We start from the raw sequence: 13,851 nt of genomic DNA, 5'->3' as shown, positions 1-13,851 counted from the left end.
TCGAGCTGGAAAAATTAAGCTTCGATAGGGCCAATCACATTGTGTATAGAGTCGGAAGATGGGCTTAACATAATGATTGATGGCAGAGTTGCAACGGTTCGGCGTGAATTCCCTTCTACTTAAAAACAAAGAAGATGGATGTTGCTGTTGGCGAACAGCGTGACACGAATTAAGCTTTTTTTAAGTTGCCAAAAGTTTGAACTAGCCAACTAGCTCCGCTGGTGGGAAAACGCATAGGACTCATGAGTTGTAGCACTATCCTTTTGTCAGGCTAGTGTGTGTGTATATATATATAGTTCATAATTACAAGTAGCCTAAAATATTTTTAAACTTTTTTAACACCTACCTTTAATGTCATGATTACATTGTATTAGTGGTGTGTACTGTAAGTCTAATTAGGTGCCTTTCACTTTAAGGAGAGTAACTTGTGTCATGTCTGTAGGCTATTATGGGGTCCTGACAATGTGCTGCGGACCCCACTTTGAGAACCAATGGTGTAGACTGTTACTCATTTGTTATTAAAAACCAACAGTGAATTAAATGAATTTCATTGCCTAGGTTACAGACACTGACTTGAGAGATGCAAGTCAGCAGATCAGCTATTATTATTGTTATACCTAACAATGGAGATGTTAGGAAAACTAGGTTTCGGTTAACAGAGATGCAGATCATCTCCCTAATTCATTTATTTACGTAACAACCCACATTCTGCGTTCTCTCCAGCGAGACGACCGAAATAAATGTTTTTTTAAAGCTGTCATTGCCATATGCTATTTGCTATGATATTTACCTACAACTTGTCACGATTTCCATTTTTTTTTGTTCATGCAATGGATTAGGCTATGGATTAGGCTAGCTCTTCTCGTGGACGGTTACTGGAATCTTCATTCGTTGCTTTAAATATCGTTGCTTCTGGCCTACCCACAAGTGGTTCAGTGTGTCAGTTTCACGCACATTCAATGGACACTCATACACTTCAGGCTACTCCCTAATATCATGCCTCTACTATATTTGATGACACCAAATTAAAAAGTATAATCTCGATCGGGGAAAGTTTTAGTTTTTTTTTCTATCGGCCTGCGGTTCCATAACATTTAATTGTGCCATAAATTAACAGATGGAAGCACAGCAGGGCACGCCCCCACTAAAAAATTAATGAATGGAACACAGAACCTCACTTCTCTCGAGTCAGTCACTGACAGTATAATGCATCGGGAAAAACACTGTTCACCAGGTCATGATAAGCTATTGGGGCTGCACAGCAGCAGCTTGTGATGTTTACTGAGTGTAATCTTAGGTCATGCCATGTATGAAAACTTGTATTGCCAGGCAATGAAATGTAGTATTGCCGACTGTGAAGTAGCTTGCATTTTCCAGCTCTTTTTGCCTACTGGAACTTACCACATCTCCTTGCGGGCAGAATTTCATATCAGGATGCCCTGGAGATTGAAAAACAAATAGCTTACATACCAGAGATTCAGAGGTAAATGTACTGCACCTGTGAAAAGTAGCCAGTACAGCAAGACAATACAGACCACAAACGCACTACAACACAATATGATACACTGAAGAGCTGATAGAATCCTTACACACTGAATTCTTGGCATGTTTGTGCAGTTACTGTACCTGTATTTGATAGAGAGAAAGCCACCACTAGAGTATTACAAGAGGGGGCTTTTCAAAGCAGGAGTTGTGTGTTTGTGTTTCAGAACCACCAGACAGTCCTCTGATGTGTGTGATTTTGCTGTGCTTCCCCTTTGTGGGTTTGATGCGGGTGTGGCTGGCCAGTGTGTGATATCTGAAGGCTAGGTGTAATTTCTGAGGGGCTCAAAGTGTGCCTCAGGCCTCAGCCCCTCAGAGGTTTTACAAGAGCAATTGAACTTCCTCAAAAGGTGCCACTGTGGGGAAACATGTTTCTTACCTAACAGTTTTGCAATAGGAGCTGTTGTCACCAGGTCTATGGGTGCCATGCCCCTAGCATCTTTCAGCTTTGGGTCAGCACCATGCTTTAGTAGAAGATCAACCATCTGAAAAATGGGTGCAAAAATGTACATTTATGAGTGCTTACTTTTTACTGACAGTTATCTGTAACTGAAAACTATTTTCAAACAACTATGACACTATGCTCGAAACAAAAAAATGTAAGTCACCTATCCTTTTAGCAATTTCCACTCTTTTTCATTATTTTATTTCATTTACAAGCTAGTTTAGCAAAGACAGTGAAACCAGTACATTTAAATCTGAAACTTTAGTGGTTAGTTTTTTACTTTAAATGAGCCAGCCAAGTCAACGAGCAAAAACTGAACGGCAATTCACCTTGAAGTTGGATTAAAACAAAATGCGCTCCTCCGGCCAGAGACCCAGGAGATCATGCCGAAAATGTACTGAGCTAGAACAGAGGATTTCTACTTTGGAATCAAAGATGCATGCCCTTCCATCAACGACAGATGAACTACGAGAGGCATCTCATGAAGTGAGTACAGCAACTACTGGAAATGCAGAGCATGTAACCCAGCAGTCTAATATCACTGCTAATAGAGCAGATGACACAAAAAACAAGCTTGCAGAACTGGTGTCAAAATATGCAACTATCAAGCGCATCATTGTGCATGTTGGAGCAAATGACATCTACAGAGAACAGCTGTATGTCAAAGAAGATTTCAAGGAACTTTTCTCGGCCCTATATGAGCTTGGAATACAAATTTTCATCAGTGGCCCACTCCCAGCAGAGGGAAGCTTTGTATTTTCCAGACTATTCAGTTTAAACACCTGGCTCGCAAAAACATGCTTTTCAGTTGGGATGAATTTTATTGACAATTTTAACCTTTTTTGGAATCGCAGGGAATACTTCAGACCAAATAGCACAGAGCTGAGTTGGACTGGGGCCAAGATCTTAACCGAATACTATCACCTCTCTCTCCTGCACCCAACATTTTTTCTGCCAACCTTGAGCCGAGCCTCTGATAAGCGCTCAGTGGCCATACAGACGGAACAAGCGGATGACATCAACAACTCAGCTAAACCAAAACACTCTGCACAGGCTGAAACAGAGATATGCCCAACCTCCCCTGCTGTGGGGCCCTCTGATAACCACCCGCTAGCCTCCACTGAAATGCAGACCTTGGAGAAACATAAACAACCAGCTCAACAATGCCAAGCCATGTCCACTGGACAAGATAAGATGGGTGCTGCTAAAATGACTCAAAGTCAATCACTGGCGTCAAACTCCCTGGAATCTCAGCAAACAAATGGATGTGATGAGCATGAGGAGATAGCACCTATCAAAGCTGCTGAGAGGATATCAGAAAGGAAGGGTCATGTTGTAACACGAGTACCAATACCCCTCCCCACCTCCGTCGTCTCCTTGTCACCACAAAGACACAACAACATGGAATACACTACTGGAATACATGCTGAAAGCGGAGCATCTGCAACAAACTTCCCAGAACCTCAGCAGGCAGATGGAGACTCTGGATCAATTTTCAACCCCAACCTCCTTGATTTCCCATCACCACCCACACCCAATCACGTCCCCACCCAATCAAACTCCCCAGGCCACACAAACCCCCCTAATCTCTCATCCCCATCCCCACCCCTTCATCCCACCACCCACTCAAACTCCACAGGATCCCCTGAATACCCATCACCATCCCATGCAGAGTTTTACTAGCCCAAGATCATTAGCACCAAAGAAGCGAAGGGCACCTCCACCCCCTCGCCCTCCCCCTCCCCGTTTAGAAGGATCTCTTAAGCAGCAGCAACCTCTTAGTTCATTTTCTCAGCCGGCATATAGCATGGAATGTGCAGTGGAAAATACAGATGGCAGCAGCAGGGGACAATTATATGATGACTGTATTGCATGATATTCTCAGGGTCCCTGCAATATAAATGGTACTGACAGTAGTTTTGAGAACATGCCGGGACCCAGTAAGCCCATGACATTCTCTATTCCTGTATTGACAAGAAATAGAACACAAATGCATCGAGCTTATAGGGTAAACCAGTCCAATCTCCTACCCGTACCACATCAACCTCAGATTTCCCCCATGGATCATATTTCCCCAACACTTAAACTAACAAAACTAGCACTCCTAAATATCAGATCTCTTTCAAACAAATCATTCTTAATTCATGATCTAATTTGCACACACAACCTTGATTTTTTACTTTTAACTGAGACATGGTTAGATCAAGCAAACAGTGCTGCTACTCTCATCGAATCAGCTCCCCCAAACTTCAGTTTTTTGAGTGCTACCAGAGCAAATAAAAGAGGTGGGGGGATAGCCACAATTTTCAAGACGTCTTTTCAGTGCAATCAGTCGTCATTCGGTGACTTTACTTCATTTGAATATCTGTGTGCATGCATTAAGTCTTCTCCTCAGATTTTATTACTGACAATTTACAGGCCTCCAAAACATTCAGCTAAAGTTTTTCTTGAAGAGCTAGGTGAACTGCTATCAGTTGTTTGCATAGAGTATGACTGTCTTATTATATCAGGGGATCTAAACTTGCATGTGGATAATCCTGAAAACAATTATGCCAAGGAATTCATTGCACTAATCGATACTTTCTCCCTAACACAGCATGTACAGGGGCCAACACACTCTCTCGGCCATACCCTCGACCTTGTTATCACAAAGGGTCTCGATGTCTCTACAGCTGTTAAAGACCTGGCCTTATCTGATCATTTTTGCGTGTTCTTTGATGTGTCTATGTCCCCACACACTGAAAACACAGCTATGATGGTAAAAAGGAGAATCATAAATGATCAGACAAGTGCTCTCTTTGAGCAAGCACTTTCACTAAAGTCAAGTCAACTGTCAGACTCTGAAGACTTATTTGATCACTTTAATGCAAAAATGGCAAACATTATGGATGACATTGCTCCATTACAATTCAAGAAAGTTAAGGACAAACAGAAAGCACCATGGAGGCAAAATCCAGCAGTTAAACTTCTAAAAAGAGAGTGTAGGAAGACTGAAAGAAAATGGCGTAAATACAAACTTCAGATCCACTATGAAATCCATAAAGAGATGCTCCGCACATATAACTCTGAAATATGCAAAGCAAGACAGTCTTTCTTTTCTAACATTATCAATAGAAGTTCAAATAACACTCGTATTCTATTTTCAACTGTTGATAAGTTAACAAATCCCCCCTCACAATTAGCGCCTGAACTTCTCTCAACTAATAAATGCAATGAGTTTTCATCTTTTTTTAAAGGTAAAATTGACAAAATCAGACTCAACATATCTGCTCAATTACAAATTCAACAACCTGAACTTCCAGCAACAAACAGAGGGAAACTAAACTTGATGTCAGAGTTCAGCTTGATAGACTACGAAACACTTGAAAAAACGGTACAGAATCTCAGCCCTTCCACATGTGTCTTAGACACTCTGCCTACCAATTTCTTCAAAACTGTTTTTCACCTCATAGCGGCGGATGTCCTTCAAATTGTAAATGTATCATTGCTGTCTGGCACTTTTCCTAAGTCACTGAAAACAGCTGTTGTAAAGCCACTTCTCAAGAAGAATAACCTGGATGCCTCCATGCTAAACAATTACAGGCCCATATCCAATCTACCTTTTATTGGCAAAATTATTGAAAAAGTAGTCTTTAATCAATTAACCACCTTCCTAACATCAAATGGGTATTTTGATTACTTTCAGTCTGGTTTTCGGGCAAATCACAGCACTGAAACAGCTCTCATTAAAGTTTCCAATGGCATACGCCTCAACACAGATTCAGGTAAAACATCAGTCCTAGTGCTACTGGACCTTAGTGCAGCATTTGACACTGTTGATCACAATATTTTACTACACAGACTAGAACACTGGGTTGGATTTACAGGCATAGTTATCAGCTGGCTAAAATCATATCTACAAGAAAGGAGCTTCTTTGTTGCCATCGGAAACTGTACCTCAACACCAACGTCCTTGACCTGTGGTGTTCCCCAGGGGTCGATCTTGGGGCCACTATTATTCAACCTCTATATGCTCCCACTTGGACAAATCATTCAAAATAATTTGATTTCATATCATAGCTATGCAGATGACACACAAATTTACTTAGCTCTATCACCAAACAACTATGGTCCTCTTGAATCTATGTGTCAGTGTATAGAACAAATCAACACCTGGATGTCTCAAAATTTTCTTCAGCTGAACAAAGAAAAAACTGAAGTAATTATATTTGGTAAAAATGAGGAAAGACTTAGGGTTGCCACTCTCCTTGACACAAAAGGGTTGAAGGCAAAGGATACTGTTAAAAACCTTGGTGTATTAATTGACAGTGATCTAAATTTCAACAGCCACATGAAAGCGATAACTAAATCAGCTTTTTACCACCTCAAAAATATTGTCAAACTCAGAGGGCTGATGTCAAAACATGACTTAGAAAAACTCATTCATGCATTTATCTCCAGCAGGGTTGATTACTGCAATGGACTGTTCACAGGCCTTCCTAAAAAGACTATTAAACAGCTTCAGGTGATACAAAATGCAGCAGCTAGGACTCTAACAAAAACTAAAAGAACTGACCACATTACTCCAATTCTTAAGTCCTTGCACTGGCTTCCAGTAAGTCACAGAATTGACTTTAAAGCACTATTGCTTGTTTATAAATCAGTAAATGGAGCAGGACCTAAATACTTGTCAGACATGCTTCAGCAGTACACACCTTCTCGTCCTCTCAGGTCCCAGGTGAAAAACCTGCTAGTAAAACCTACAGTTAGAACTAAACATGGTGAAGCAGCTTTTAGCTGCTATGCGGCTCAGCTGTGGAACCAACTTTCGGATGACATTAAAAAGGCCCCAACTGTAGCCAGTTTTAAATCTAGACTTAAGACCAAACTGTTCTCAGACGCTTTCTGCTAACTGTGCCGAGTTACAAATTCTGAATCTGCCTCGATAATTATTCTACTTTGTCTTTTATTACTTTTTTTACTACTTTTGCCTTTGTTTTTGCTTACTAATTATTCTTTATTTTTAAATGATTTTACCTTGTGTTTTATGTTTTCTTTTTATTATGATCTTTACCTTTTAACTATTCTTTGACTATATTGCCCTTCTATGCTTTTATTTGTTATTATCGTTTGGTTTTGTTTATGTAAAGCACATTGAATGACCTCTGTGTATGAAATGTGCTATATAAATAAACTTGACTTGACTTGACTTGACTTAAGTCCCCCCCCCCCCCCCCAAAAAATGACCAATTAATTGATTACCAAAATAGTTGCTGATTAATAGCTGCAACCAGGCTTGGAATTTCACCATTTTAGGGGCAAGGCCACTTGGCCTTCAGTTGGGCATATTTGGTGGGGGGCACAAAGGCCACATGTCAGGGCACCAAGGCCAAAGTTAACTATACAGTAGTAAGCTATAAAAATGATCAAAGTTGTATTTAGCCTATTCACTGCAGTAGACCTGCATCACTGTATGAAACATTACAAAAACATGAAACATTACATATTACACATAACTGTAAATCATCTGATCATCTAATATTTACAGATATCTAGGCTATATTGAACATTTATTTTATATTTGGCCTGTTATGAAATCATGTATTGAACAATTTAAGCACAGCTCAGCTTTAAGAAACTCAAATAGCCTAGATGCATGCTTAGCATTTTGTGATCATTAAGGCTACTTTCACAAACTCTTAGTCAGCTGTCCTCTGATTTACCGATATCTAGGCGACATTTGTAATATTTATTTTGTATTTGGCCCGTTATGAAATAATGTGGAACAATTTAAACACAGTGTAAAACTTAAAGCGCAAATTTGGAGACATCCATGTATGTTGAAATTTACTGCAAATTCAAAACGGGATTACTCTGGAACGGCTAACTGTACAGGGGACTGCTTTACACCTTTGTGTTCGGTAAGGTCTGCTGTGTATTCTGATATATGGTTTGTCATGTGTTAAACGAAGAGTTCGTGAAGTATTCCACCGAGATGAATGGGTAGGGAGATGGACGCAAAACCTTCAGTAGAATTTATGATTAAATTGAATGATATTATTTACTTTTCTCGCGAACCGTTCACCACAGCAATTAGCGGCTAACATTGTTTAAAAGCTGAGAAAAAAGCTTTTATGTGATACTTGTGATGTCTGTGTGATGAGTAGGCTACTTCACGAGTAGTTCAACTGAGAAGAATGGGTGAATTTGGACGCACTTTCTTTCTTGCGCTGTCACTTTCTCCACTGTATAAAAAAACTAAATTAATTTGCGCTGTGAATGCTAAGATTGTTTTGACAGGCCATAGAATACATAAATATCGCTATTAGTAGGACGCAAAGCAGAATATTGAAAGAAGGGGGCACCAAGGCCACCGTGGCCTGTAAACCTCTGATTTTCAAAGGGGCATCACGACGGCCATGGCCGTCGCGGCCGCCGTGAAATTCCTACCCTGGCTGCAACCCTAAAAGATATAACTGTGAAATGTTTAAACTTATACTACTTGTTTTGTTTTCATAATTTATAGAGCATGTTTTTAATTCGTAGTCTCTTTGCCTTCTGCTCAGATCTAGTGCATTTAGTCCCTATGACCCTGAATGGGGTTTGTATCAAAAATTCACCTCATATTCTCCGAGCGCTACTGCATCATGTAGTGGAGTGACACCACTGTGGGCAGAGATATTAACCATGGCTCCTCCTCTTAGTAAGTGGCCCATTATGGACACTTTTTTTGCGAGCACAGCTTCGTGTAGAGGAGCCCAGCCTGAAACACAGTCCAAAAGCTGTCATACTGCCAAAAGGCCCTAAGCAATGCCTCTGCTTCAGTGTGAGCCAATAAAGAAACATCTAGAGGTGTTAATGTACCTCACAGAGGAAGTGCCTCACTGAGGAAGACTCTGAAACAGCAACAGGAAAAGGGCTGGATCCCTCTTACCTGCATTATCTTGGATGTTGATGGAGGTCCCCAACCTCATGATGTCTCTGACTTCTTGCTCATGTCCCCTCATCACTGCTAAATGTAGTTTTGACTCTCCATAACGGTTCCTCTTGTTAATCTGACTGACCGTCAACATCTTTTTCTCCTTCAATTCCAGTTTGGTCTTGCTTTCACTTCGGCCACTTTGTGCTCCTACACATGCAAGTAAACATATTATTGAATGCGGCACTTTAGGATTACTTTAAGAAGACTTTAAGATACAGACTGAAATCAACCAAAAAATATTTGTGTAATTTGGCCTCAGCCGTGGCGCAACTGGCTAGGGCACGTGCACCGTACGCCGGCGACCCGAGTTCGATTCCCGCCTCGTGATCCCACCCTGACTCTCTCTCCCACTCGCTTCCTGTCATTCTCCACTGTCCTATCAAATTAAAGGCATAAAAAGCCCAAAAATAAATATTTGTGTAATTTATTATATCAATATAGATCTTTTCATCAATGTTATTTGTCTTTAAAAAAGAACACACTGAATATTTGGAACCTAAGCAGAAGCTTGAGGAGTATTTAGAGGGAGTGCACAAAGATAGGGAGAGGTTCAGAGAGATGGTACTTCCTGTGGATATCCCACCTATTGGTGAATTAAGTCGCCAATGCGACGATAGTCCACCAAGGTGGAAAGAGGTGCAAGAAGTAATAAAACGTGCAAGGGCCTCTTCAGCCCCGGGACCTAATGGAGTGCCCTACCGGTTGTATAAGAGTGCACCAGATGTTTTAAGATTTCTATGGCAATTAATGAAGATAGTTTGGAAAAAGCAGAGTATTCCCAAGGCTTGGCCGAGGGCTGGGGGAATATTTATTCCCAAAGAAAAGGACGCAGTGGAGATTAATCAATTTAGGCCAATTAGTCTACTGAATGTTGAAGGGAAGGTTTTCTTCAGTGTGGTGGCACGGAGACTGACAAATTACCTTGAAAGGAATAAACTAATTGATACAACGGTGCAAAAATCTGGAATTCCTGGCTTTTCCAGGTGCTTAGAGCATACCAGCATGATTTGGCACCAAATTCAATTAGCAAAGCGTGAGAAGAGAGACCTGCACGTTGTGTTCTTGGATTTGGCTAATGCTTTTGGGTCTGTGCCGCATAGTCTGTTGTGGGAGGCCTTTGATTATTTCAGAATCCCAGGTAGCATTAAAAGCCTAGTAAAAGCATACTTTCTGGATATTCAATTTTGTTTTACTACAGCTGATTACACCACAGGGTGGCAACAACTTGAGATAGGAATCATGGCCGGATGTACCATCTCCCCACTTGCTTTTACAATGGCAATGGAGGTCATCATTAGGGCCTCAAAATGGGTAGTGGGTGGGGAGAAGTTGCAGGGAGGGCCACACCTCCCCCCGATTAGGGCTTTCATGGACGACATGACCACCTTGACGTCAACCGTTACATGCACCAACAGGTTGCTGGATAAGTTAAATAGTAATCTGCAATGGGCCAGAATGAAGGTGAAGCCAAGTAAGTCTAGGAGTCTCTCAATTGTTAAGGGGAAGGTAATAGATAAGAAGTTTGCTATAAATAAGGAGGTGATTCCCACAGTTCTGGAGAAACCAGTGAAGAGTCTGGGAAGGTGGTATGATGCAAGCCTTAGTGATAAATCACAGGTTGAAGACTTAACGAAACTTGGGCTATTGAGGGTGCCCACTTGATAACCCCAATGACATGCCGCATACTATATACTGCTGTTGGATGGGCCATTTGTATTTTGTTTGTGACCATTTGTTGGCGGATTTGTGGGTAGTGTGCTTTTTAAAGTTAAACTTGAGCAGGGGCTTCTGAATGTGTTTTTACCTTGGATTTTGGCACAAGGGATTTTAACATCTAATCCTGTGTATTAATGTAATTGACATGTGGTGATAACTGTTCTATTGGAAGGTGACTTTAAGATATAGACTGAAATCAATATTTATTGATATCGATATCAATATTAATCATTTCATATTATTTCATTGTTATTTTTCTTTTTAATTTTAATAATTCAAGAATGTGTCTCAGTGTAATTAATGGCTTCTTATGGAATAAATCACTATTGAGCCAAATTAATTTTGTGGCAGGAAGCTTTCACGTGTTAAGATAGGATAGCATGTGACCCTTTAAAGGAGTGAAACCTCTATTGGATTCGGCATCAAACCACACAAGTGAAAGTGCTGAAGTCATTGGGAGTTTACACCATGGAATCAGTGAAATATTTGAGAAACACCCAGCGCCATTACTTTCAGAGGCCTGATGACGCGTTGCAAGTGCTGGCACCTCTCTGTGGGCCTCCTCCCTTTTTGTCAACTTTAGATTAGCAACGTCCTCACTGAAGGGGGGATAAAAAAGTATGACTCACCCACACACAGTGCATTGTTCTGAATGTCACTCATGTACCAAACATGCATAACAAATGATGCATTGATATATTGATATACTGGATACACTGATGAATGATGATGCTCACATTGAAAACATTGACCATGTATGATCATTAGACAACATGTATAAGTTTGGCATGTATACAGTATACATTTGACATGTACTGTATATGCTTGAACAAAGTGGAATTCAATTAATATGTATTTCTGTATTCATACTCCAACTCTTAACCTCCTTTATTTACTTAGCAACATACTTTTGAGTGAAGCTCTTAGCCGCTTTGCTGTCACTGTAAGGTGTTGTCATTTTTCTCCCTGTTTGAATTAGACAGAAAAACCACACCTCAATTGTGCCGAACAATAAACAATCTGCAACTTAACGCACATTTGTCACGGGACAATGTCCTGCTTGTGCAAACACGTCTAGCTTTTTTTTACTTAAGAAGATTTATAGAAAAAGAGAGTGACACTGTGGTGTATGGGGAATTGTTCTGCCGAGTAAAGGACCTCAGGCTGTTGTATGCCACTACAGACATTTCTAAGATCACTGCCAAGACTAGCCTATAAATAGAGCACTGTTTCCTCTGCCTATATGTTACACTCAGAATTCATCCCATCTGCCCTCTCCTACACAACAATACACTGCTACTCAACGCAGGACGCACGGCAACAGAACATACTGTTACCAAGCACCAAGACGTCTGGATAGGCTGCCATTCTTGTTGACACAGTGGCATGGAATTCCACATTTGCATGACTATGCAAAATCATGAACAGATGTCAGCCAACAAAACTATGGTCAACAATCCTTTTTTTTTTTTTTAATTGCCATATTTCATGGCAGATTCTTGTAATCATGCTACTAAACATAAATGCTGAATAAAAAAAAAAATACTTGGCTTCAATCCAAGTATTTGTCAGTTCACATCCAAGTCTGTGATCACTCACTCCAGGTCAAGCAAAATAGCACCCTCTCCTGGCAAGTTGTTCCCCCCACAGCTACTTGGACTCACAATTTCTGGTTGGTGCTTCAATCTGTCATAGCACTGTCTAATCTCTCTCTCTCTCTCTTTTCTTGCTTATTATTATTACGTCAAAACAGACAAAAAATTCTAAAGGACATGTTTATCTTTACTCCTTTGAGGCTAATCACATTGTATTTTCCACCAGAATATGCTATAGTCAATACACTTTATAGGCCTCTATATCAATTTGCATTGATATTTCTCCAACCATGTTCTTTGGTGGTGTGACTCATCATTCACTGTTACTTCCTGTCTATGGCCTGTCCATTTCCTGTTCCTGTTTCTATTCATGCTTTTAAGAGGTTGCCTGGTCACAACTAAGGTACCAGATGTAATGCCTATATTAAATGTCAAATTCAACAATTGACAACAACCATGCCATTGACAACAACAAAATTCAACAACCATGCCATTTCAACAATTATGTTTGCACTTATGCTTCGCAGGAGAGATGAACTATGAATTATTAATAAATGTTGTGTGTACTTGTGTTGTGTTGTGTGTACCTCTGAGTCTGGTAGGGCGATGTACTGCGGCTGGGGTCTGCTGGCTTTCAGCCAGTTGAGAGTCTTGATAGGCCTCTCCCACAGATATTCTATCTACCCATATCCTAGGAAAGTATAAAGTACCAACTGAATTACATCAGTTTTAAGACTATTGAACTATTGTCATACAATAAACATACTGTGATGTGCCATATATTCACTGAAATATGCCGTATGGTCTAATGAACAACCCTAATGAAGAACTTTCCTTTAATATAATTGTGAACCTGTTAAATTGACGGCTCTCTTGGCCTGGGGGGATGTTGGCCTCTGGCGCCACCCTGTGGTTGACTTCACTGTTGGCAGCCACTCTCTTCCTCAGTGAGCGTCTTGTAGTGGCTGGATCTGATTGGCTGGAGCCAGACGCCGGAGGAGAGAGCCCTGTGCACTGTGCCTGTCTTGGTGTGGTGGGAGACTCGTCATACTGGTGCGTCCCTGGAGAGGCCTGTCTGGAGGTCGTCTGGCTCTCTACAGCCCTGATTTTCTCTGAGGCTCGTCTTTTCATGAAAAGCTGCTGACACTTCGAGGCTTGTCCGCTGTCTCCATCTTGCCAAAATATTTAGAGTTCACAATGAAAGCTTTATTTAAACACTGGGTAATAGAATAGGGTCACTTGCTGTCTTGTTTTCTCATGTGCTAATAAAGATAATACTGTATTATTCCTAATTACCAAACTTATGTGATTTTATATGGACATAAAATGGAAATTGACACTTACCTCAAATGCATCAAGTTCAACAACAGCAGACTTATTCTTACCATAATTAACTCACACAATTAATATTTTCAGTACTGCGACAATGGATTTTATCACACTTTATATACTATATTAAATTAGTTGATTTGGCTAGTTTGAAAAGGCTTAGTCAACAAAGCATGAACAAATGTGACTAATTCGGCTGCAAACAGATGTCTACTGCTCTTAACTACAACTGAAAGGCCAAAACACACCATGGGGAAAACACT

At 40.5% G+C, this 13,851-nt stretch overlaps 1 protein-coding gene across 8 annotated transcripts in view; it reads right to left on the bottom strand.

Annotated features, from left to right (window-relative positions):
• ankrd31 (ankyrin repeat domain 31) overlaps positions 1 to 13,851 on the bottom strand; it is a 40,538-nt gene that overhangs the window by 20,037 nt on the left and 6,650 nt on the right. For 7 of the 8 annotated variants that reach the window (XR_006024831.1, XR_006024832.1, XM_042069557.1 and 4 more), the window contains 8 exons: positions 13,113 to 13,431; positions 12,847 to 12,950; positions 11,573 to 11,630; positions 11,175 to 11,263; positions 8,901 to 9,095; positions 8,587 to 8,729; positions 1,922 to 2,027; positions 1,402 to 1,439 (listed from right to left, as the gene is read on the bottom strand). Coding sequence is in view for 6 of the 8 variants with exons in the window: in XM_042069557.1 (XP_041925491.1) it covers positions 1,402 to 1,439; positions 1,922 to 2,027; positions 8,587 to 8,729; positions 8,901 to 9,095; positions 11,175 to 11,263; positions 11,573 to 11,630; positions 12,847 to 12,950; positions 13,113 to 13,431 (1,052 nt within the window). In the remaining 2 variants the exon portion in view is untranslated. Of the gene's footprint in view, positions 1 to 1,401; positions 1,440 to 1,921; positions 2,028 to 8,586; positions 8,730 to 8,900; positions 9,096 to 11,174; positions 11,264 to 11,572; positions 11,631 to 12,846; positions 12,951 to 13,112; positions 13,432 to 13,851 lie in introns of those variants that run through there. The other variant, XM_042069560.1, reaches the window with a different exon arrangement.

This window comes from Alosa sapidissima, chromosome 18, assembly GCF_018492685.1.
Source record: "Alosa sapidissima isolate fAloSap1 chromosome 18, fAloSap1.pri, whole genome shotgun sequence".
Taxonomy (NCBI): domain Eukaryota; kingdom Metazoa; phylum Chordata; class Actinopteri; order Clupeiformes; family Clupeidae; genus Alosa; species Alosa sapidissima.
This window is presented reverse-complemented; position numbering and strand designations above follow the sequence as displayed.